General features: G+C 57.0%; 1 protein-coding gene across 1 annotated transcript; it reads left to right on the plus strand.

Moving 5' to 3' along the window:
• Positions 1-3799: 3799 nt before the first annotated feature.
• WNT11 (Wnt family member 11) lies at positions 3800-24737 on the plus strand. The gene is made up of 6 exons (XM_043580202.1): positions 3800-4104; positions 7938-8120; positions 14597-14832; positions 16451-16728; positions 19667-19959; positions 23945-24737. The coding sequence occupies exons 2-6, from the start codon at positions 8038-8040 to the stop codon at positions 24117-24119; spliced, it is 1065 nt and encodes a 354-aa protein (XP_043436137.1). The 5' UTR covers positions 3800-4104; positions 7938-8037; the 3' UTR covers positions 24120-24737.
• The last annotated feature ends 247 nt before the right edge of the window (positions 24738-24984 follow it).

Here is a 24984-nt window from a genome sequence, read left to right on the forward strand (position 1 = left end):
CAATGCTGGCCTCGCCCACAGGCACCGAAACTGCTTAGCACACAGCGGGTGCCTGGTCAACTGATAGTACTTCTTTCCTGCAACGTTACCTGCCAGTAAATTCGAAGAGAGGGGTTTAAAGGTGCTCCCATTTTGCAGATGATGAAACCAAGGATCACAGAGGCTGAGAGACTTGACCAGGGTCACGCAGCGGGTAAGTGAAGGGAGGGGGAACCTGAGAGCCAGGCCCAGGTATTCTGATGATATGCCTGCTGCTGTTTGATCACCCTCCCTGTTTGTCTGGAAGATGTAGCCTCAGGGGGCATCCCAGCCCCTGGGTCAGAGGCCAGCTGGGCTGGGTTACTCTGCGCAGACCCTTGTTCACCTGCCTTCCCCGGGAAGGCCTTTCTAAAATGCACTCTAGGGGCGCCTGGGTGGCTCAGTCGGTTAAGCGTCCGACTTCAGCCAGGTCACGATCTCGCGGTCCGTGAGTTCGAGCCCCACATCAGGCTCCGGGCTGATGGCTCAGAGCCTGGAGCCTGTTTCAGATTCTGTGTCTCCCTCTCTCTCTGCCCCTCCCCCGTTCATGCTCTGTCTCTCTCTGTCCCAAAAAATAAATAAACGTTGAAAAAATAAAATTAAATAAAATGCACTCTAGTATCGGGGCATCTGGGTGGCTCAGTCCATTAAGCGTCCAACTTTGGCTCAGGTCATTTCTCCATTGGTGAGTTTGAGCCCCGTATCTGGCTCCACCCTGACAGGACGAAGAACCTGATTGGGATTCTCTCTCTCTCTCCCTCTCTCTATGCCCCTCCCCAACTTGCGTGTGCGCTCTCTCTCTCTCAAAATAAATAAACTTAAAAAAATAAATAAAATTCTCCCTGATGCTGGAAACAGGACCCTTTGGTCTCATAATGTCCACTGCGCTCGTGGTTTATCCTGTGCGGCAAGTAAGAGTGAAAAGAACCCTAGACTTGGTTTCTGGAACTCTCCCACCTCCATGTCCTTTCAGTCTGGGTGCCCCCCTGAATAGGCTGTGTGCAGGGGTGGGGGATGGAAAGGTGTGTGCCCCTAACCAATGGCGGTCAGGCAGGGGCTGAGAAGCCGGCGGACAGGAAGCCCCCAGCACGTCTGGGCGATCAGATAACCAGAATCACCGGGGGTAATTGAGGAGAAGGAAAATATATTAACATCTACAGCGGCAGCAGCCAAGAGCATGCCCGCCCAGCCTAGATTAGAGCCTCCCCCCTGTCCCCCTGAAGAGGAGCTTGCAGCCCAGCCGGCCAGCACAGCCTTGACACACAGCAGCCCTTGAGGAGCCCCTGGACAGAAGGAAGGAGGAGGAAAAGGGAAGGGGGGAGGTCGTTTTGTCCTAAAGATGAAAAATGTTTTTTTCTCACAAGTGTCTCTGAGAATCCCAAAATGTCTGAGGTGATCAACTATTCAGCTTACACAAATGGGGAGCCTGGTGTCCAGGGAGGGGCTGACCCCTGCCCCAGGCCTCGCTTGACTCAGAATCCAGGGTTTTGTCACCACTTCATGCTTTCCCTCACCTCCCAGGGCAGGGTTTTGAGCCCTTAGCTAATGCCTGGGTCTTAATTCACAAAGACAGAGCTGAGTATCAGGGAGGAGACAGGAGGGCTCAGGGCTGGGCTTCAGGAATTCTGGGATCTTCTCCTGGCTTCCCTCAACTCCTCTCACAGTGGAAAGTCACTATCCTCCCATCTGATTTAGTGGGGGCCATAAGCTATAGTGCACACAGAGCCAGAAAGATCTGGGTTCAGAGAGCAGCCCTGACACTTGCCAGCCCCACACTTTTGAGCCTCAGCTTCCATATCTATGAAAGGGGGATACTAATCCCATCTTGGAGAATATAGAAGATTTGATGGGATTGCATTATACCGTTTATGGATGAGGAAACTAACACGCGAGAGTTTAAGCAATTTGCTCAAGCAGTGTGATACTGCTAAAAGTGAAATTGGGCAAAATCAATATTGAAGCCCAAGTCGGTATGACTCCAAAGGGTTTTCTGTTTCTACTCTAGCCGGGAGCCAGAAGGAGATTTCTGGATGAAGTGCTGCTTATGCAAATGTTTGCAGGCAACTCATTCAGTCTCTCTCGAAGCAGAAACTTAGACCCAGAGGTGGGTGCATTCAATTGGACCCAGGCCACCTGGAATGGCTCCCACTGTGGTGGCCAGGGTGCCTTGCCGTGGAAGAGCTAAGGACACTCTTGACCCCTGGATGCCTCTGTCTCCAGCCTCTTAGGTGGAGCAGCCTTGACCCTCCCCTGCCCTTTCTAGACACCCCACCCAAAGCCCCACCACCTTCCTGCAGCTTTTATAACCCCTAGTCTCCCACAGTTTTTACTGACCCTGATGCTCTAGGAGAGGAGACTGGGTGTCCCAGCACGTGTTCACAAGGACATGCCTATGACTCTATGCAGGAGAGCATGGAAGCACATCTTGAACTTGGTGGGGGCACAGGGTTTGGCCTCATCTTGCAGATGGATATGGCCATGTCACTTGTGCGTGCTCCTGAATGTGTGTGGGTCTATGGTGGGTGCAAGTATCTCCTGAGTGTGTTCTGACCATTTGTGGGGTGATGTGTCCCAGCCCTGTGTGCAAGGGGGAATGGCTGTCCACGTGCAGAGAGTATTCTGTATGGCCGAGAACCTGCAGTGGGCTCTGTGGGCCCAGAGGTGTGTATGTATATGGAGGTACCTGCAGGCAGGCTAGGGCAGCTTATGGGTGCCACTTCATGGGCAGCTGCAAAGAACGGGGGAATGGTGTTTTAGGGACCTGAGGCAAACCCCTCTTCACTAAGTCTATGCTTCCCTTCTGCTAATGAACTTGATTATCCTTGAGATTATGCTTGGGACTGAGGCCCCCGGGGTGGGGGCAGACAGAAGCCATGGCAACCTGAAGTTGCCCAGCAAGTTAGAAATGGGGGGGGGGGGTGTACCATCAGCCAGAAAGGCCAAGGTGTGTGTGGGGAGAGGGATGGACACTCACCTCACCAGTCTTGGGACAGTTGCCTCAGAAACACAACCGGAGCCGCAGTCCAGGTCTATGCCGGGCAGAGAGCAAACTCTGTAGTTCTTTCTAGTTTCTAAAACCCAGTTCTCAGCCGGTAGCTCCGTGGGGACAGGAGGCAAGGTGTCCAGAAAACTCCCCAACGGTCATCCCAGAGGCTGGAACGCCTGCTTTTTGGTGCCTAACGTTTACAGCGCGCTTCACAGAGCAGGGCGCCCTCTCTTCCTTTCTCCGCGGAGAGCTCAGAATGGCTGATCCCTTTTCCAGAAGTGGAATCAGAGGACTCGAGAAATCACCCCCTCAAAGGACTTACTGGGACGCCAACGCAGCTCTCCGGAGCTGGGACGTACTGGGTCGCCTAAAGCACCCGAGCTGCAACACCCCCCCCCTCCCCCCAGGGATGTCCGCCAGGCTCCCGGCCGAGACTTAAGTGGGACTTCTCCTTGAGCGGTGGCTTCCTCCTCTGTCAAACCAGACTGGTTGAGGTGCCTCGCTCGGCTGGCTGCGAGGGTTAGAAACCTGTCCTACCTGGGCCCCACGCGCCGCAGGTCCGCCGTAGGCTCGCAGCAGGCACGCTTATTAAACACCAGCTACAGTTAGTAAGTGCCCCCCCCCCTTTGTAACTCGACAGGGTGCGAAGTCCTCTGCGCCGCTGGCGCCGCGGGTCCGTGGCGTCCGCGGGGACCCCGCCCCCGCCCCCCGCGCGCGGCGGGAGCCACCCTGTGGGGTTTCGGCGCGCTGACGTGGGCGGATCAAAGCTACTGCCCGCGCCTTATAAAGCAGTTGGGGCGGACCGCGCCGGAGACCGTGCGGCTCGAGAAGGAGAGCTCCAGCGAGCGGGCGAGCGCAGGCCCCGAGAGCCCAGCGCAGCCCCCAGCAGCCCGAGTCCGTGCTACAGTCCTCGCGGGACCCGAGCCGGCCGCCGTTCGCGGGGATCCCGGGCGTCCTGCTGCGGCCGCTTCGGGAAGAGGGCGCCCTCGCCGCCTGCCCAGCCCGGAGAGCGCTCGGGTCCGCTGGGGGCCGCGCTCGCCGCTCCCCGGCCGGCCCGGGCGGCAGGGCACTCGGTGCGCGCCCGGCGAGCGCCCCAGGAGGTGAGCAGTGGTCGCCGGCGGCGCTCGGGTGCTCAGCGGGGACCTGCTAGGGCGGGGGCGTTTGAGTCCGAGGGGGACGGCGCGACCCCGTAGGGCACCGACTCCGGGGTGAGCACATCGAGGCCTCCTCCACACCTCCCCTCTGCGGTTCTCCGAGGAATCCCTGGGAGGATAGCAGCCCCGCAGGGGCCTGGGGGCGCTGGCTTTCCCGGCCTGTATGCTGGAGGTGGGTTGTTCCGATTGTGCCTGCCGCTGCCAGCCTCCTCGGCCCCGTTCCCCGGATTAGACCCTCTCCCTCCCAGTCGGAGCGCGAATGAGGTCATGCCCGAGCCATCCCGGGGGTGGGAGACTTGGATAGTGAGGCAGGGCACAGGGCGTGTGTGGCGGGGCAGGAGAGGGTGGCCACAGGCAGACGACTACCGCGGCTCGTACCAAATTGGGGAGTGGGGGCGGACGCCTATCCTGGAGACCGACTCCCAGAAGCGGCACTGGAGAGGAGAGAACCAGGACTTTGTTTACAGACCTGAGCTCCAGGCTGAGGGGGGGTGGGAGGGCGGGGGAGGAGGAGAGTCCTGTCCCGGGACCGGAGGCACATCTGGAGCCGCCTCGGACATCTGGCTGAGCTCGCGCACGGGCACCACAAGTCCCACCTTCTGGTGCTGAGGTGCCTCCATGACCACAGGATCCTTAGGCTCTCAGGGTCTGGTTCCAGAGGGGTGGCGGGAGGTGCCCGGAGTACTCCCACCCCACCCTTCCCACTTCCAAAATAACCAGTCTCGCGGGTAACTCGGCGCATCGTCCGCAGCCGAGCAGACAGATTTCGCAAGACTCGCGCGGCTGGGGTCAAACCCGGGTTGCGGGCCCGGCCTAGCTCCGCGTCGCAGGTAACCTTGAAGCGGTCGCTTGGCGTCACCGGCTCGCAAGGTCGGCTCTGCCAGCTGCGCAGCCCGAGGCTTCAGGCCCGGCCCGCGCCGACCTGACGCGCGGCGTAGACACCCGGCCCGGAGCGCCCAGCCCGCTCCCGGTCCAGTGCGGGCTCATCCCGGGAAGGGAAGCTCGGCGTGGCCCAGCTGGCTTGGCTCAGAGGGGCGGCCGCCCTGGCAGCGGCGTTTGCAAGGACTTCCAGAGCTCAGGCCCTATAACCACCTGTTGGAGCCTGACTGTGGCTACTGAGCTCACGGTGCACAGCCCGGGAGACCACCTCTCTCGCCCTCTGCTAGCGGGGTAGCTTGGCCCTTAACGCCAGCGCGGGGAGGAAGGGACAGCCTGTCTGTCTCTCCCAAGACACTGCGCTTTGACGCGGGCCCACTAAGCTCCAGGTCCCAAGGGAGGCTCCGCTCTGGGCCTGAAGCAAGGGGTCGAGCAGTTCCGGGCTGACCGCGACAAGTGGATGTCTTACAGAACAACCAGCACTGAGAGGGTACTTACTCTACGCCTCGTCCCATCCCTAGACGGGGACACCGGGGCCCAGGAAGAAAAGGGGACTTGCCGAAAGTCCCACTGCGCGGGAGGCAGCAGCGGATCCCACCTCGAGCCCCGGCGTAGCGCCCCCTGGCGGGCAGCGGGCTCCGCGAGGCGAGTGTGCCCTGACCCTCGGGGTGCAGGCTGAGGGTGACCTAGCGGCAGGCGCCTCTGTCCCGGACGTTCTTACACGGGACAGTTATAATACGTCAGGACTCATAGAGGCCAGGCCAGGCGCTGCCTCTCCCACCAACGTATTGGGGCAGTGGAGGGAGAAGGCCGGGACCACCGGGGACTCTCAGAAAGAGCCTGGAGTAACTGTAGGCCTGGGTCCCCATTTGCTGTGACCGGGGCGGCCTCTCCTCTTTGGGAGAGTTGAGCTGGACATGGATCTCCCGCTGTGAGTCTGTACTCTCCTCTGTTCGCGTGCAGCCCCTTCCTCCTCCCCACTCTGGAATGCTGGGTGCCTGGTGGGGGCGGGGGGAGAGTCCACACTTCGGGACGGGGTGGGGGGAAAAAAAGAGACAGTGACTGGAGTTTTCATCTCTCCCCCCATATCCAGCCTATATACTTCTCATTCTCAAGAGTGTGGTAAACTTTCATGGTCAGTAAGACAAAGGGTTTGGATGCAGGCTGGGTGGGAGGAGGGGGCTCAGTTACACGGAGAACCCCGCTGAGACCGCTAGCCTTGGACTCGGCACGTTTGTAGTGAGCGCCTCCGAGTTAGGCGCCTAGCGGGACACTGCGAAGGAGGAAAAAGACACGTAATTCAGGGTTTTCTCCCTGCTTTCTTCTGCGTTATGCCGCAAGGCTCCAGGAAACAGTGCGGTTTCAAATCTTGCGTGTGCTTGAGGCACACACTTAGACGCACACACTATACAGGTATTCGTAACAGTGTAAACTCAGGCAGAGGGGAACTTAAAGACCCCCAAGCTCCTGCGAGGCTTGAAAGACTTCAGGAGACGCACGGTCAAGTTCAGTCCCTTGTTTTATGAAGGGAAATTGAGCCTGGGGATGGTGGAGGGCTCGCCCAAGCTCACACAGCCAGATGAGAACGTCCCCTTCCTTCTCAAGCGCCCCCCTGTAAGGCGGGTGCCTTCTTTTTCCAACTCCCCAAGCCCTTTAGAAAGGAATCTCTTTGTCTTTGTTCCTCTCCAGGGGAGAGGGGCTGGGGCTGCTTTTGTCTCCGAGAGAATGCCAGGTGTTGGTAAATTTGGGAGAAGCTGGGAAGGGAGTTAATGAGGTGAGGACGAAGAGAAGGAAGACAAAAAAAAAAAAAAAAAAAAAAAAAGATGGGGAAGAAAAAGAAAAAAGCCCCGAGGAGCAGCCCTGAGACCTGCGGGCGGGGTAACAGTTGCTCCGCGGCGCTAGGTCGCCCCCTGGTGGCCAGAGGCGGCATCGCGCCGGCCCAGTGCGCTCTACTGGTTAGCGTTGGCCAGGCTGTCCCGCGTTGGCTTGGGCCTGGGCACCGCCTGGCACTCCAAAAGGGGGCCGCTAGACCGGAACTTGGAGACTCGGGAACCACTGTACAAAGACCTCTGCCATTTCATTTCTCATCCCCCCTTTCACTGATACCCACAGTAACCACCCCCCCCATTTCCTAGTCTTCTGACAATTCACGAGCTCACGGGACATCTGGGTAGACGTGGGAATAGCACACTGGGCACGGACCTGCGGCTGACTGGGTGAACAAGGCCGTTTCCACATCCCCGGGCCGCAGATTCCTCATCTGTGAGATGGGGGCAGTGAGGGCACCTGTCTCGCAGGGCTGCTGGGAGGACCAAATGCGATCATGTTAGGTGAACTTTATAAAGGCGAATTGTGTCTGAATCACCGTTGTGTCCCTAGTTTACAGGGGAGTAAACGCAGCGGGAAAGGAGAATTGCCAAGCCCCTACTAACTAGTAATTAATATTTGGAGATAACGCAGATCCTAGGCCTGGCAGATCTGCCCTCTTGCGCGCACTCGGCCTCCGCCGTGACTCCCTTCCTCCTCTCCTTTCGGTCCCTCCTGGTCAGTGTGCCCCGGGGCTCCCTCTGCCTCGGTGTCTTTCAGCCTCGGTCTCTGACCGGCTTCCTCCCTCTCGCCGTCTCTGGTCCGGTCGCCAGCTTCCCTGCCAGTCCGCAGCCCGGGTCCCAGCCCGGGAGCCGCGCTAGATGGACACACCCTCGGCCGCGCTCGGGCGACACCTAATTTGAGCCAGACGCCGGCCGCGTCCCGGGCTGTGCGGGGCGGGAGGCGACGCCCGCCGCGCGCTCGGCCTCCCGGGTCCGACCCCTCCTTTGTAATTTGAATAAAACGCCCCCCCCCCCCCCGCAGCCCCCGCCCTGCGCTCCGCCTTAACCCGCCGCCTCCGCTCTCCCCGACTGCAGGCGGCGTGCTCGCTGGAAGATCGGCGGTGGCGGTGCCCGCGGCGGGACTTCGGTGCAGCTCCTCGAGGGTGCGACCCCCGAGGGCGCGTGCCGCGCGACCATGAGGGCGCGGCCGCGAGTCTGCGAGGCGCTGCTCTTCGCCCTGGCGCTCCAGACCGGCGTGTGCTACGGCATCAAATGGCTGTAAGTAGGGACCCCGCGTCTATGCAGCCGGGCTCTGGGACCGGCGGCTGGGGGTGGCGGCTAACGTTCAGGGGCCCCCCCGGGGATCGGGTGAGCGTGCCCAAGACCCGGGAGCCGAAGTTGGTTTGGGGGCCGTGGGCAAGTCACTCTTCTTAAGCCTCCTTTTTCTACTCTGTAAAATATTGTCCTTACCTCCCGGAGGGTTGTGAGGCAGGAGCGAGACAGGGCGTGGAGAACGACAGAATTGCCTTGTCCTGTGCAGCTGAAGGTTGCGCAAGGCCTCCACAGGGGCAGATGGAAAAAGCGTGGTCAAGGGCCCCAGTCAAGAGGGTCTGTGGCCCGCACGGGGGGCCTGTTCAATCTCGTGTTTCCTTGTCAGTCTCCTGACCCTTGTTGAAGATTCTCAAACAGTACTGACCCCTCCACCTGGGTGACCTTGGGGGAAGTGTCACTCAACTTCTGGGAGCCTCAGTGTCCTCTGTCGAAGGAGGGGGAGAGCCTCTACCTCACTCAGATCAGATGAGAAGCGGCTCATGAAAGAACTTTGTAAACTGTCAGATGCTCTGCACATGTGAAGGGTATTCCTTTAGATAGAAATTATTAATGGCTGGGTGGGTGGGAGAGGGAGGCTCTCTTCCATCCAGTAGAAGGGAGTGCCTGCTCTGTGCAGGGCTGTGGGCGGTGCAGGGTGGGGGTGGGGGGGGCGTGGAGAGGAGTAAAACCCAGCCCCTTCCTGGAGGAGCTGCCCTCTGGGCTGGAAGAGATAAGCCCAGGCCGTAAATAACTCCAAGTGCCCTAGGAGTGACCAAGGTGGTGTTGTGGGGGCCCAGAGGAGGGGAGACCACCTGGTGGGGGGCACATACTTGGGACCCTGGGATGATTTTTCCGCAGTGGTGAGCCTGGGTCTGGCTTGAGGAGTTTCTGGGAGTTTGGTGGGTGAGGGCGGTGGGGAGGAGGGCACTTTGGGTGGAGGGACTCCCTGAGTGGTGCGGACATCCAGGACAGGACAGGTCTGGAGACGGGGGTGGGGAGCGAGCCATGCAGATAAGAGAGGCAGGGACAGATTATGGGGGCTGGGGAGGGGCTATGAGGAAGTTTTGTGGATTAGCTGCAAGACAGGGCGATAGTGGCTGGGCCGCCAGCAAACAGTCCTGAGGTCACTGGCGCTGCCCCCCCTGGGGCTGAGTTATCGATTAATTGGTGATCCAGGAAGGTAACCCCATCTTCTGGCATCTCTTGTTGGCAAGGAGAAGCGTAGGCTTAGCGGCTCTTCGCTGCTGCTTCTGATTAGTTGTGTGAGGCGTCAGCCACCTTCTGCCAGTACCTGGCACGGCGCCAGTTGGTGGGACCCTCTGAACAGAGAGTCCCAACCCTCCTCACCTGCCACACCATTTTACAGATAGGGCAGCTGAGGTCCGGGGCATGGAAGGATTTGCCAAAGAGCACTAGGAGCGGCAGAAGCCAAGAACCAGGCTTGCCTCTAGAGCGTAGCGGGGGACACGGCTGGCATTCCCGCGCCACAGCGGGAATGCTGAGGCCCTGACAATGTGTGACTTGCACAAGCCCCCACGCTGGCAGGTGGCCACGTGGGGCCTGGAACAGATGGCTGGCTAAGCCCAACATCCATGCTGTTCCCACTGCACAGCCCCGGCTGCCACGAAAATGGATACAACTGGGTGTCTGCCTTACAGGAGCTCCTAGCCTCTTGGGGGAAATGGACATGTACAAATACAAAGTGGACTTTGGGCTGTGTCCTGGGAAAGGGAGTGTGGGGGCCCAGGGGAGGAGCGGTTAGGCCCATCTAAGGAAGGTGGCTTTGGGCTGGGCTTCAAAGGATAGGTAGGATTTTGATGGCCAAGGACGGAGTGCAGAGCAAGCATCTAGGCAGGAGGAAAAAGCAGCGACAAAAGCAGAGAGGCAGGACGGTGCATGTGGGGAAACAGAGAAACCAAGAATTATTGGAGCCTGCTAGTAAATCCCGTCTCTGTTCCAGGAGCTTTAGTCACTTAATTTTGATAATACTCCCACGAAATAGGTGATATTCTTATCGCTACCATTTTACAAATGAGGAATCTAAGGTACAGAGAGGTTCAGTAACTGGCCCAAGATCACGCAGCTAGTTAATGGTGGCTGTGGGACCAGAACCCTGGGCAGATGAGCTCCATTCGGCCAAACCCCTTGTTAGTGGTTAAACTCTTGCTGGAGCTGAAGATATAGGGGGAGGCAGGAGTGGAGGTTAAGCTGTGTGTGTGTGTGTGTGTGTGTGTGTGTGTGTGTGGCCAAGCACTGTTCTAAGTGCTTTATGGATATTGTTCATTTGAAACAATGAACCATAGGACGTGGGTTCTGCTATCACCCCCATTACACAGAAAAAGAAATGGAGGCACGGGGTCTCTAACTCACAGGGTGTCACAGCAGCAGAGGCAGGATGTGGAGTGAGGCTGTCTGGCTCTGTGGCTTCTTGGTCTCAGGGAGCCCCAGGACAGTTGGGAATAGGGAAGTGTACTGTGGGGTGACTCACGCAGGAAACTCAGCTGTCCTGGGGTTGTCCCCAGGGGTCCTGCTACCCTGGGCTTTGGAAAGGGGACCGAAGATGAAAGGGGTCTCTGACCTAAGAACTGAAACCAGATGTGGCTCGGTGGCCCAGAATGTCCACCTGTTGGGGACCTGGGACTCAGCCTGAGCCTTGCCAGTTCGCTAGCCTCGAGCCACGCCTCAGGCATATCAATCACTTTGGCCTCTCTGAGTCTCCGTTTCCTCATCTCAAAAATGGGAATGAGAGGTGTCCTGGGATCTGGGAGGCCTGGGTTCTAGCTTGGCTCCGCCTGATTGGCTGTGGACATGTCTGGGCAAGCCCTGCCCGTCTCTGGGCCTCTGTGTCCCCACTTGCACAATGAGATGAGGATACGGGGGGCCCAGCAAGGGCCAGTGACTTATCCGAGGTTGGGTGCACCAACTGAGCTGGAGCTGAAACCCAGGTCTCTGCCCCCCCCCCCCAACCACTCCCAGGAGGACCCTCGACTCCCAGATGAGAGAGACCTCAGCCACTGCAGTGGCACCTTGGCACAGGCCTTGCTTGTGAACTCTGTTCCCTCCTGTCCTCTCTTCCACCCTCTCCCCCCATATCCTCATCCCCAGATATACCAAAATGTTTTCAATTAGGGGTCTGCTGCAGCGAGGCAAGCCGGAGGAGATGTCCAGACGGGCAACTCCCCCGCCTCCCACCATAATCCTTGATTACCTCCCCGAGGGGGACTTAGTTAGAAACGGTCATTACCACTAATTACCAGATGACCGCATTGCCCTCCTCAGGAGTGGAATCCGCTGCCTCCTGCCTCCTGGTCTCCCGGCCTGCACGCTGCGGCTGGCCGCTCTGTGCACATCACTCTCTCCAGCCGCCCCTGGCCCACCAAGGATCTGCAGACCTCTTCCTATCTGTCCTCTGCCCTCCTTGGCAGTCTGGGCCTCATCTGGGAGCGTCCTCACTGGGCTGTCCCTTGTAGTACCTCCCCTCTCACCGCCGGCTGGGGAGGCGGAGGCTTATTGACTCCAGAACTGGACAGACTGACACCCTGAGTGGCCCAGGTCCTCGGGCAGCAGGGGCACAGAACTCCCCTCCCTCAGCCACAGCATAGGGTTGCATAGGGAGCCAGAGCTGAGCTCCCCAGGGAAAGGCTGGGCCTACATTGTCCACTTCTTGGCTGGAGCAGGAACCCAGGGAAAAGACCCAGAATGCAGCCACACTGCTTGAGTGCCCACTGCATACCTCGTACCGTGCGGGGCATTTTCTTGCATACATCATATAATCCTTCCTGTTGTGAAACCGCAGACTGGCTCAGAGGGGAAGGAAGAAATCTGGGCAAGGATGACGGGCAGAGTGGGCTCAGGACAGGCTGAGTGTTGACAACCCCCAGCCCGGCAGAGAGGGGACCCGGGAAGGAGAGGCCAGGTCTGCGGGAAGATGGTGTCGGGAGGAGACCGAGCATCCGGGTACCAGAGCTGTCCCTGTGTCCTCCTCTGTACAAAGTGTGTGTGGGGGGGGGTGTAATCTCCCAGGCTGCCCCCTCGGGGTGCTGTGAGAAGTGGGTGGGGCGAGAGATTCTGCCGAGTGGGGAGTGCTGTGCCTACATGGGGTAGTGTGTGCATGGTGTTTGCTAAGCACAGGTGGAGGGGCTGGACCGACCAAGAAACAGGCTGTGTGGATGACGTCTGCCTCTGTGTGGCCACACCTCACCCAGTATGGGCTATAAGGATTCTGCCCGGAGGTTCCCTGAGGTGACCTGGCATAGACAGGCCTCAGTGGCTCAGAGGGCCAGGGAGGACCAGATGGCTCGCTTTAGCTCAAGCAAACAGGCCTAAGATCTGCACCCAGACACGCCAGACATTTCCCTGCTCACAGTTGGGAGGACGGGGACGGACCAGGGGTAACAGTGAGGCAAGACTGCCTGAGATACCCACAATCGATCTCAGGGCTGGCTTGTGCCACCCGGACTGCAGACATCACATCAGGGCATGCCCACTTGTCCTGGGTCGGCTTCCCAGGCCTCTGGGAAGACTTCTGTACTTTGGAGTTGTAGGAGGGGTGGGACATGGCGAAGTGAGAGGCAGGGGGGAACAGACTAACTTATTAGGACTTAATGTAGCACCTATTTTCTCTCTTGGGCCCTCCAAGACCTCTAGGAGTTCCCATTTTGTAGGTGATGCTCAGAGAGGTACAGCAATTTGCCCGAGATTATACAGCAGATAGAGGGCAGTGCTGGAGCTAGAACCCCTCTGACCCCCTTTGGTCCAAGATTCACCTGGCAATAAGCAGAGGCCATCCCGCTTATGGATGTTCAAGATGTTTTACATATGTTATGATACGGAAGTCTTGCCATCACTTTTTAACGTAGAAATTGTCATTTTGGGGGCTCAGTGGGTTAGGCAACCGACTCTTGATTTTGGCTCAGGCCATGATCTCACAATTTGTGAGATTGAGCCCTGCCTTGAGCTCTGCACTGACAACACGGAGCCTGCTCGGGATTCTCTCTCCCTTTCTCTCTGCCCCTCCCCTGCTGGCTCACTCCCTCTTTCTCTCTCTCTCTCTCTCTCTCTCTCAAAATAAATTAACATTTTTTTAAAAAAAATTATCATTTTCTTATAATGGGGTTCTGGATCTCGGCCTCACCAGGTCTCAGCCCTGACCCTGGGTGAAGACCGTGGGGCTCGCAGCAAGCAGGGCCCACAGCACTGTGGCTGCAGATTGGCCCATCCTTGTCCCCGGCTCCTCCAGGGTCTCTGCTGGGTTGCTGAGGGCCAGCTGGCTCTGGGGCAGGGGATAAGTCTATGCAGAACCCTTTAAGGCTGTTGGGGTCCCTCTACCCTGCGCTCAGAGGAGGTGCTGCCTGATGCAGCCTGCTCCTCGGAGAAGGCCTGGCACAAATGTGGATCCAGGACCCTGGTCCTAGAGCCTTGCAGTCCCAGTGCCTAGAACCAGGATCTGGGAAGCTCTTCAGTCCTATAATATCACCAGGTTCAAAGGGACCCCCAGGCCAGCATTTCCCAAAGCATGGATGAGGTCAGTGCCTCTCAAACAAAGGGCTTTGTGCTCAGCAAGGACTCCAGAGTTAAACAAAACCAAGCCTGTTGTGTTGCTTGGGACTTCTCAAGGCCTTTAAAATGCAAATGTGCGTTAATTACTCTCCAAAGGGAAATATAGTAGATCATGTTCCCCAAATGTGTTTCACCATGGATCCCTTCTTTCAGTGTCTCACTGGAACACGTTCTGGGAAATACACTTTATAGGTACGGACACTGAAGCCCAGAAAAGGGACAGTGATTTATCGAAGGGCACACAGCAAGTGAATGACTTAGTCCCATTTATTGCAAAACTGAGTGGCTGTTTTATCCTTTAATAAATCCCAAGCATGTGTGTGGAATTTTACAGCCTAATAAGTAGTTTAATAATTAAATGAAGCAATGTATGGTAAGCTCCTAACTCATATGTGCATCTAGTAAGTGCTCAATTAATAGTGTGTATTATAATGATAGTGATTGTAATAATCTAGCATTTAGCACAGTGTCTGGCCCGTTTGGTGTTCAGGGTCGAATGAATGTTAAATAAAGAGTAATAATTCACAGCCGTGTGAGAGCTAAATAAAGCCGTGGGTGTGCACACTTTGTGGGCTGTGAAACTGTTTATTGTTAATATAATTACAGTAAAGTGTAGGTAGGATGGAGGTCATGATCCTGCATTATGAATGAGGCCCTGGCCCCGAGAGGGACAGCGATGTGCCCAAGGTCACAGGGAACGGAAGGGGGAGCCATTGCTCTGCTGGGGCCAGGTCTTTGCCTCTTAGTTTCCAAACTCCTTCCAGCAAAGGCCCCTGAACCCATTCATTGCGCAAGGGCTGGGAGCAGTAGGGCAGGTGTAGGCAACGTGGCCCCTCACGCTCTGTCTTTCCTTCTCTTGGTTGTTGCCCTTCGGTGGTGTGCAGGGCGCTGTCCAAGACCCCGGCGGCCCTCGCGCTGAACCAGACGCAGCACTGCAAGCAGCTGGAGGGGTTGGTATCTGCGCAGGTGCAGCTGTGCCGCAGTAACCTGGAGCTCATGCACACCATCGTGCACGCCGCCCGCGAGGTCATGAAGGCCTGCCGCAGGGCCTTCGCGGACATGCGCTGGAACTGCTCCTCCATCGAGCTTGCCCCCAACTACCTGCTTGACCTGGAGAGAGGTAGGGGGCCGGCGGGGGCTGCTAGGGCCCACGGGATGCGTGCAGGTGGGGAAGGATGAATTCAGGCATCAATATATGTGTGTTTGGATAGGTGGGTGAATTCACGGACGGATGGGTGGATGTTGATGGCTGTGTGATGGGTGGATGAGTGAAGAGGTGGGTGATGGATGGATGCACAGAAGAAAACAGACGTGGATGGGCGGGTGGATGAATTAATCATAGATACCGGTATCCAGGCATGAACTGATGAATGAATAAACATATAGTGAGCGAATATACGAGTTGCAGGGGAGCCTGAAATGGTGGCACAAATGCCTGTGTAACTAATGCATAAAGGGAAGGATGAGCGAGGCCGAGGAGGCTCTTGGGAGGGGCGTATGTGACACGTCAGGAAAGCCACCACCGGGCAGACAGGTGTGCCACAAGGTAATTCTAGACCGAGGTAATTCTAGACTGAGGATGCTGTGAGATGCACAGAGTGATATAGTAACCCCACTTTCTGGAGCAGTTGGCTTGCGGGGTGGACTTGGGGGTCCTATGTACAGTCAAGGGCCTTTTGATGGCCAAAAGTGCCCCAGTGGATCTAATCTCTCCTCCCGCGTGGCAACAGCTGAGGATTGTATAGCACTTGACAAAGCTTCCTTCCTTCCCGAATTATGGGAACTCTAGAGCGATCCTGTGAGGGAGGTATTATCATTTCCATTCTACAGTTAAGGAAACTGAGGCTTGAGATGGGGAGGTGACTTGCGTGGACCTGAAGCTGGGACCCCCTACAGCAGAGTCACATTGGGCTCCGTATTAGTTTTCCCAGGATGCTGTGACAAGGTCCCACAAACGGGGCTTCAGACAACGAAACTGTATTGTCCCAGAGTTCTGGAGGCTGGAAGCCTGAAACCAAGATACCAGCAGGGCTGTGCTCCCTCTGACAGCCCCGGAGAGGATTCTTTCTTGCCTCTTCTTAGCTTTCGGTGACTGTCCCCAGCCTCAGTGTTCCTTGGCCTGGAGATACATCACTTTAATCCCTGCCTCTGTGTCTCTGTATCCAGAACTCCCCCCTTCCTATAAGCACGCCAGTCATTGGATTAGGGCCCACCCAGACCCAGTATGACCTCATCTGAGTTCCATTACACCTGCAAAGGCCGTGTTTCTAAATCAGGTCATGTTCACAGGTACCAGGGGCCAGGACTTGACTATATCTTTTAGGGGGACACATTTCAACCTACAGCAGGCTCTTTGCACACTTGTCTGCCCCTCGAGTTGTGAGTTCTTTGAGGAGTAGCCCCTAACACTGAGTGCAGAGATGTAGGGGGAGATCCGGAATGGTGAGTGTGTGGGAGCAAGGGTGCCTGTGGGTATGTGGGCTTTGCCGGCCTCTGGGAATGAGGGTGAGTTTGTGGAGTGCACAAATCAGCTGGTGTATGTGTGGGAGAATGGACTGGCGATAGATTAATGTCCCTGGTGCTGTCCTCCATCTGGTGGCAGCCTCTGTGCCCGGCTGGCCCCACAGAGGCAGGCAGGGGCCCAGGAGGAGGCCCTCAGGCCTGGGTGGGGTCCTGTGCCCTGTCCCCCGGCACCCCCCCCCCCCCCCGCCCCGAGCTGACCCAGCACATCCCCACAGGGACCCGGGAGTCAGCCTTCGTGTATGCGCTGTCGGCGGCCGCCATCAGCCACGCCATCGCCCGGGCCTGCACCTCCGGCGACCTGCCCGGCTGCTCCTGCGGCCCTGTCCCAGGTGAGCCACCCGGGCCCGGGAACCGCTGGGGAGGATGTGCGGACAACCTCAGCTACGGGCTCCTCATGGGGGCCAAGTTTTCCGATGCTCCTATGAAGGTGAAAAAAACAGGATCCCAAGCCAATAAACTGATGCGTCTACACAACAGTGAAGTGGGGAGACAGGTAACCACCCACCCCACCCACCCCAGATGGTTGTGCCTATGCCAGGTGGCCAGGAAAGGGCCACCCAGTGTGCCCTGATGGGGGGGGGGGGATGGGCCCGATCCACCCACGTTGAGTGCTCCCGGCCTCCCCCGGCTCTCTCTCCCCTCTCTAGCCGCTTGGGGCTTGCCTGGCTCCTCCTCCTCTAGGGGGTCCACCGGGGTTTGAGTTGAGAATATTAGTGGAGCAGAAGGGACACTGAACTAGGAGTCAGGAGCTCTGAGTTCCCATCTTGGCTCTGGCACTAGACTAGCTGTGTGACGTTGGGCAAGTCACTTCCTCTCCGGGCTCAGTTGTTTCTTTTTTTTTTCTTTTTAATTTTTTTTTCAACGTTTTTTAATTTATTTTTGGGACAGAGAGAGACAGAGCATGAATGGGGGAGGGGCAGAGAGAGAGGGAGACACAGAATCGGAAACAGGCTCCAGGCTCTGAGCCATCAGCCCAGAGCCTGATGTGGGGCTCGAACTCACGGACCGCGAGATCGTGACCTGGCTGAAGTCGGACGCTTAACCGACTGCGCCACCCAGGCGCCCCCGGGCTCAGTTGTTTCTGTCTATAAAATGGGCTGGGTCGGTGCTCTTCAGTCCCCATCAGCTGTGTTCCTCAGGCTCCTCCTGTGGGGTCCTGAGCCGAGGCTGGGTATGGGAGGAGGCATGGGGAGGGCCATGGGGCAAGAACCTTAGCCTAAGGGGTAGTCTCCTTGGCTCTAACAGGGACTCCCGCCCAGGTCCAAAACTCAGTTTCCCCTCAACGTTTGTTACGATCAGTGTTTCATTAATCCCTCACCTCATTCCACAGAAGGTTGGGGTGAATGCGTAAGTGAATGAATGGACCTTTTTATTTTTTGAAAATGAAAAAAACATCTTTATACTAACCTGAGTGCCAGGCACTGAGGTGGTGCTTGGGGCGTTTTCTCTCCCGTAGTCTCCCCTGTGGGGAGGTGCGGCTACCCCCTTACACACGGGGAGCTGGGTGCCTGAAGGGTGGAGAGTCGGGTGCAGATGGCATCTCATGGCCTCCTCCCTGCAGCCCCATCAGGCCCATTGCACAGAGGCAGCCAGTGAGGCAGAGAGAGCTTAGGTGGCTTGGCTAAGGACACAGGTGCGATGGAGCCCAGGTCTGTGGACTCCAAGTCCAGAGGTTTCCACGTTCTCACCTTCCTCTCTCATTGGTCTCCCTTATAGAAGGATTCTGGGATGTCCAGGCCATGTTTGGACAGTTCGGGAAACTGAGGCCAAGAGACACTATGGGTCCATAGCAGAGCCTGGCCAGGGACCCAGGGCTCCTGTCTCCCAACCCTGCGGGCCTGCCCCCATCCTTGGGAACTCAGCCTCAGTCCTACTCCCTGCCTGGCCTGAGCTTCGTGTATCCAGGAGCACAGCCATCTGCTCCCCCGGTGCAGTCAGGACAGGATACTCAGCTGCCGGGGCACATCAGGCCTGTCCCTGGGGCCCTGTTGCCAAGGAGCTGGTTTCCCTGGGACCATCTGCAAAAGGACCCAGTCCCCTCTCCCGGCCACAGGGCTTGGGTGTCTGGCACACAGCGGGCACCAGGAAACTCTGGGCCCCTTCCCACCCATCAAAGCTGAGGCACTAAACATACCTTACCTCTCCTTTATGACTCAAAAGCACCTCGATGCCCTTGGGAGGTTGAGCATGCCCTGCATTTGGGTTCATCTCATTCCTGTGCTCTTCACAGGCTTTGCTGGGCCAAGTCCAGATTTTAGACCCAGTGGACTCCCTCATTCTTCACTACCTGGCACTGATGAAGGAGATGGAGCCCTGGGACCTTGACCAGCTCCCACACTAACTCACTGAATGATTTGGGGCAAGTCTCTGCCGGCTCTGTGCCTCAGTTTCCCCATCATTTGAAGGCAGGGGTAGGCCCAGGGGACCCATAAGCCTTGCAGCTCTGCATAGGGCAGGCAGGAGGGCAGGCCCGGGCACAGGGATCCAAGTCCTGTGTGCAAAGGAGCAGGGAATAGAACGCAAAACTGACTGCCTGCAGAAGACATCTATCTAACCCATGCCCCTCAGGTACACATGAGGAAGCTGATGGGACAAGAGGATGATGGGACAGAGTCACTTCTGAAACCAGGGCTAGAGTTCCCTGAGCCCCAGAGCCCAGACCTCCCCCCTCCACCACAGGCATTAGACTGATTTTTCAAACCAGTGTTGATTTGACTTTTGTTAGTTCACAAAACCCTTTCATATGCGTCCTCTCTTTGCATCCTTGCAACCTCCCTGGAAGGTAGCGATTATGCTACATATAAGATGAGGGGAAAGGCCAGCCAGGCCAGGGAATGCGCCTCCCCACCCCATGCACTTACTTCCTGCCTCTTCTTACTGTCCCCCTCCCTTCCTTCCCTTGCCCTTCCTTCCATCTCTTTTCTCCCTTTTTTGCCCCAGCAAGCATTTAGGGAATCCCAGTTTTGTGCAAGAGAAAAGCATGGAGCAATTAACAGGCATGGCTTTTGCAACTGCCCTCAGACCTGAGTTCAAATCCCAGCTCTCAGATTTTCTAGCTGTGCAACGTTGAGCTTGGGGCTTGGCCGCTCTGAGCCTTTGTTTCCTCTGCTTAAAGTGGGGAAAATAATAATACCTCCTGTGAAGGACTGTTGTGGTGATTAAGCCATGTTATATGTTAGAGCTCTTGGCATCTGCTCTCCCTGCAGATGCCACTCCCTTCCTGTCCCTCCCCGCTGCCCCCCACGTTGGAGGAGGAGCTGAGAATCGAGGACATCTCCCAGCTTTAGAGCCAAAAGCTCCCTCACTTGAGGCCTAGAGCAGACAATGACTCCCTGAGAGCACCCAGCATGCGGAGGGGTGGGGGCAGGGTCCCCGGACAGGCCAGGCAGCGGGCTCTGGCCGCCCAGCCCGACGCCCTCCCCTGTCTGCAGGCTCTGCGTGCCTCTCTGGAAATGAAGTGTAAGTGCCACGGGGTATCTGGCTCCTGCTCCATCCGCACCTGCTGGAAGGGGCTGCAGGAGCTTCGGGATGTGGCCTCTGACCTCAAGACCCGCTACCTGTCGGCCACCAAGGTGGTGCACCGACCCATGGGCACCCGCAAGCACCTGGTGCCCAAGGACCTGGATATCAGGCCTGTGAAGGACTCGGAGCTTGTCTATCTGCAGAGCTCGCCCGACTTCTGCATGAAGAACGAGAAGGTGGGCTCCCATGGGACGCAAGACAGGTAAGGGCCTGCTGTCACCCTGGCAGGAAAGGGTCAGCTAGGCTGCACATGCCCCACCCCAAGGCACACAGTCTGGGCTAAGCTGGCATTTGGGGGAGTGGAGTCCCTGCCCAGCTGAGGGAGGTGGCCCCAGGAATGCTGAGCAGGGGTGCCGGGGTCCAAGGGGCCCGCAGCAGAGCTCCTGGGAGTGGCTATTGTGTACCTTGCCCGGGCAGGGGCCCCTGGGGAGTGGAGGCTGGGGGGAGCTTCCTCCTTCCGCCTGGTGGGGGAGATGGGGAGAGACGATGACCTGACCGCACTGGGAGGCTGGCCGAGAAAGAAGCTGTCCCACGTAAGACAGGTCCTCAGCGTTTGTCAACTGAATAAATGAAGGGTAAATGTCATGTAACCTGGTCATTGGACAAATAAGGAACTGAGGCACAAGGGGGCAGCAGCCAGCCCACAGCCACACAGGCAGTCTGCACAGAGCGGGGACAGGGCCGGGGCAACTGCTTTTCAGAAGGGCAGCAGGAGCGCAAAGCGTGCCTGCATTCTGTGGAGACAATGCTCCCGCGTTCCCCTGCCATGCACGCACCCACCTCTCAGGCCCCAGCTCTCCCCCCCGCCCCCCCGACCCCCAGTTTAACAGCTGGAGCTGGGGTCCCTACATCTGGTCCCATCACTGCTGCTGAAGCCAGCTTAGGACAGGAGAAAGAAAGGGGCCCAGGGGTGATTGCAGACCTACTGTGTGCCAGGCGGGGCTGCTGAGGATTCAGGGCAGCAGCATTTCCCAGAGACCTTCTGGGGGAAGTTAGTCCTGAAACGGTGTAATAGAAACAGTTCTGCAATCAAATATGATTGGGAAATTCTCTTTGGCGACTTGCAAGGCACGAGAACATTTTAAAGGCTCGGAGGAATCCCACAGTAAAGAATCTGCCTAAGCCAACGTTTCCCAGAGGTGTTTGCTGTGGAACTTTTTTATTAAGGAGCCCCTAATAGCATTCCACAAAACTAGTGTTCTGAGGGGTTAAAAGAATATTGAACCAGAGTGAGGGTGTCTGAGAACGTGTCTGGCACATAGTTGGTGCCCGGCCAGCATCTGCTTCCTCCGCAGCCCACGTTCCTGTCTCCAGGAGAGGGGGGCTGGTTTGGGGGGCTCCATCGTCACAGGCTAGGGCAGCAGGCTCTGTGAGGAGGCCTCGGCTTCCATCTGGAGGCCAGATTGAGGGGGTCGGGTGGAGTGAAGATGGAACCGGGTCAGGCCAGGGAGACAGGAAGGAGCGAGAGTCTGGTCTGAGGCAGCCGGGGTGGGTGGGGTGAGGATGGGGTTGGGGGGCGGGGGTGGGATGGGGCAAAGGATTCTAGAGCCCAGAGAGGCTGGGGAAGGGCCAGAGCAAATAGAGGGTCTCCTTGGATCTGTGTGTGTGTGTGTGTGTGTGTGTGTGTGTAGGACAGTTCCCACCCAGTTGCCGCGGCTTCCTACCTGCAGGACCTTGAGCAGATCTCTTCACTTATCTGAGGCTCAGTCTCATCCTCTGTACAATGCACAGGGTTCCACAGCCCTCAGAGGGTGGCCGACAATCTCCTGTCACACTTACTGAGCAGCTCCTCCTCTGCTAGACAGCGTCAGTCCCATGGGAAGGGCTCACTAATGGCGATCTCCCATCCCCACCCCCCAGGCTGTCAGGGCTCCGCTTTCCCAGGGCCCCCACTCTGCCCCTCGGGCTTGCCCTACAGCGACTGATGAGGAGGCCCCATCCCGCAGCACCAGCTGCCTCCCTGGCTTTCTCAGAATGCCTCCCCGCGCTTGCCACCAGGCTTCCTGCCACTCTCAGCTTTCCGCCGTTCCTCTGGGGATGGGCTGTTGTGGACATCTGTATCAGTCAGCTTTTTCTGCAGTAACAAACAGCTCCGATATCTCAGTAGCTTACAACCACAGACGCTTTTCCCATCTATTTATTACATGAGGCTCTGGCAGGCACACAGAAGGGTGAGAGACAAGTGGTCAGATTGTAACAGAGAAAAGCCCAAGGGTGAGAGAAGTCCAGAGGTGCCCTGACCCAGCCTGGACATCAAGGAAGGCTTCCTGGAGGAGGGGGAACGTGAGTTTTACTAGGTTAGGGGATTCAGGAGTGCAAGGGGTGGAGGTAAATGAGCTTTGTTACTGTAAAAAGAGGTGCATGGGTGGCACCTCTCTAGAGGCTGGTCCCTCTAGCTGGGACAATGCTCTGCAGCCCTCCTCAAGGCCAGCTTGATGAACTGAGACCTCATTGGCAGTCAGTATTCCAAACCCTGGCCCTCTTGTCATGTCTTTGCCAGCAGCGCCTGCACTAATAAAACCTGCCCTGGGTCCCTGGATCTTTCTCTAAGCCCCACTCACCCCCACCCCCTCTCTCAGACATCACTGCCTACCTCAACTGATTCTAGGGTTAGAGGCCAGGTTTCAAACATTGCATGTCAGGGATCTGAAGTAAAAATGAAACTCTTCCTTCTTCCTACTACCCTTTGTCCAGAGGCCTCCAGGATAAGGCTGAGGGCCATTAATGGTGTTGATAACTAAACAAAGTCACCTTTGTTAAGTGGCTTGCCCTAAGTCGCCCAGCCAGTGAGTGGCAGAGATGGGGTTTGAACCGTGGTCTGTCTGGCTCTGGGGCATTGTGTTCTTCCTGCTGTTTCTTCCTTCCCGGAACTGCTTGTAGCCCCCATATGCGGGTCACTGTCACTTCCTGCCTCTCCCTTCAGGCGCTCCCTCCTTCCCACCTCATGGCCCCTTCCCAGCACAGGTCTTGGCCTCTCTTTCTCAGCTGCTGCCTAGCCTCCTCCCCGGCCTCCCTACCTCCAGCCCTACCCCTTCCATCTGTTCTCACGTCTTAGGTTAGATCAGGTCCTTCGCCTTTGCCCAGGCTGTTTGTTTTCTTTGCCCCCAACTCCCTTTCCCTCCTCCCCATCTTAGATTTCTGCTGGTCTTCTGTGAAACGGCCTAGATGACCCCTCCTCCTCCAGGAAGCCTTCCCAAACTCTTACAGACCCCATGCTCACACTGTGTGACTCTGGGCACGCTCCCTCTCCATTCCATGGCTCAGTTTCCCCATCAGAAAATAAGAGGGTTGAATTTGGTCAGCTCTAGAACTTGCCCATGCCGGACATTCTAGGATTCCCGGGTCCGCATGGCTGTGGGGACCCAGCTGCGTGCCCTGTGTGCCCCCCATCCCTGCTAGCCTGAGCCCACCTAAAGGATCTGCCAAACTGCCGTTGGATATTGGGGTCCCATGGGGCCTTCACTGCCTTCTCCCACAGGAATGGGATTCAGAAAGAAATGCAGCCCCTGGAATCCTATGGATTCTCTGCCCCTAGGGTAGGCGGAGCATGTGAGAGATTTGGTTTCAGGACCCCACAGATTCCTGTGAGAACTTGAACGGGCTCTGCTCTTTGCTAAGCCCATTACCATCTGTAAAATGGGTATAATAATTCCACTGACCAGGGACCCCGCACGCCTCCTAGAAGATAAAATACGGTGGCGGGGCGGGGGTGGGGGGGGGTTGCTGACTGGCACGCAGGGCCACTGGTTGACAGACCCTGTCTCTAGGTGAACAGTGTGCCACATACTCACTTTGCCTCGCATCCAGTGCCATTTAATCTTTTCCAGAACTTACTTTGGGATTCTAAATGTAAAAACGTTCTTGACATTTGGGACAATATAATTAAAGATCAAATATGAAGACAGGATTATCAGAGCGGTTTGAGGCTCCTTCAAGTATTTAGAAGAAATAGAAAAAAAAAAAAGACACCCCTAAGAAAACAAACACGCCCATCATTTCTCGTCTTGATAAATGCCTACTAGAAATACAAGGAGAAGCGAGAAGTACTCTTAGGGAAGGGGATTACCTAAAATTCCCCAAAGATCAAGACACCTTCCAAGAGGGACGCAGCCGCGGGGTAGGGGGAGCCTGCGGGTGCCCGGCTGGGAGCATGCGCTCACCCGCTGTCCCTTTCCTCCCCACCGCAGGCAGTGCAACAAGACGTCCCACGGCAGTGACAGCTGTGACCTCATGTGCTGCGGACGCGGCTACAACCCCTACACGGACCGCGTGGTCGAGCGGTGCCACTGCAAATACCATTGGTGCTGCTACGTCACCTGCCGTAGGTGTGAGCGCACAGTGGAGCGCTATGTCTGCAAGTGAGGCCCTGCCCACCCCGTGGGGACTTGTGGAGGCCCAGCCAGGGGCCCGGAGACACCCCGTGGAGTTTTTCTTGGGAATTCCAGATGCCAGGCATGGGAGGCGGCTTGTGCTTTGCCTCCCCTTGGAAACCGCCAGAAACAGAAGGCCCGGCCGCTCTGGAAGGAGGGCCAGGACATCAAAGGAAACCGACAAGATTAAAAATAACCTGGCAGCCAGAGCCTGGGAGTGCCCACTTGCTGCCTTCCAGACTCGTCTAAGAAGCCAGGGGTATGAGTTGGGCAGGACTGGCATGGACTTGACCTTTCGCAGCCGGAGACACCAGCCTCCCGGGAAGGGAGGTCTGCCTGCCCTCCTCAGAATGTCTGCAGGCCCAGCCCTTGCAACGACCCCCGGCCCACCCCAGGGTCTGAGCCTGCTGGGCATACCACATGGAACCACTAGCTTGGGTTGTAAATGTTTTTTGTTTTGTTTTGTTTTGTTTTGTTTTCTTCCTCTGGGATGTGGGAGCTACAGAAATATTTATAAAACATAGCTTTTTCTTTGGGGTGGCTCGCCTCAATTCCTCTTTATATATTTTATATATATATATATATAAATAAATATATATAATGATCTATATTTTAAATAAGCTTTTTAAACAGCTATATGGAATAAATGGTGAGCGAACCCCAGCCTGCCCCTGCGGTTTGTAACCTCCACAAGGGAACTCAGAAGGTCCTGGGGCTGGCGGGGTGAACTCTCGGATTTCCAGGCAAGGCGGCTTCCCGATTGATGTCCTGAGTCCCCGGCTCTGGCCCCGATCGCCCCGTAAGATCTCTTGGTCAAGGGCGAGGACAGACGTCTTGAAACATAAACCCAGCTGGCA

The sequence above is a fragment of the Prionailurus bengalensis genome, chromosome D1 (assembly GCF_016509475.1).
Source record: "Prionailurus bengalensis isolate Pbe53 chromosome D1, Fcat_Pben_1.1_paternal_pri, whole genome shotgun sequence".
Classification (NCBI taxonomy): Eukaryota; Metazoa; Chordata; class Mammalia; order Carnivora; family Felidae; genus Prionailurus; species Prionailurus bengalensis.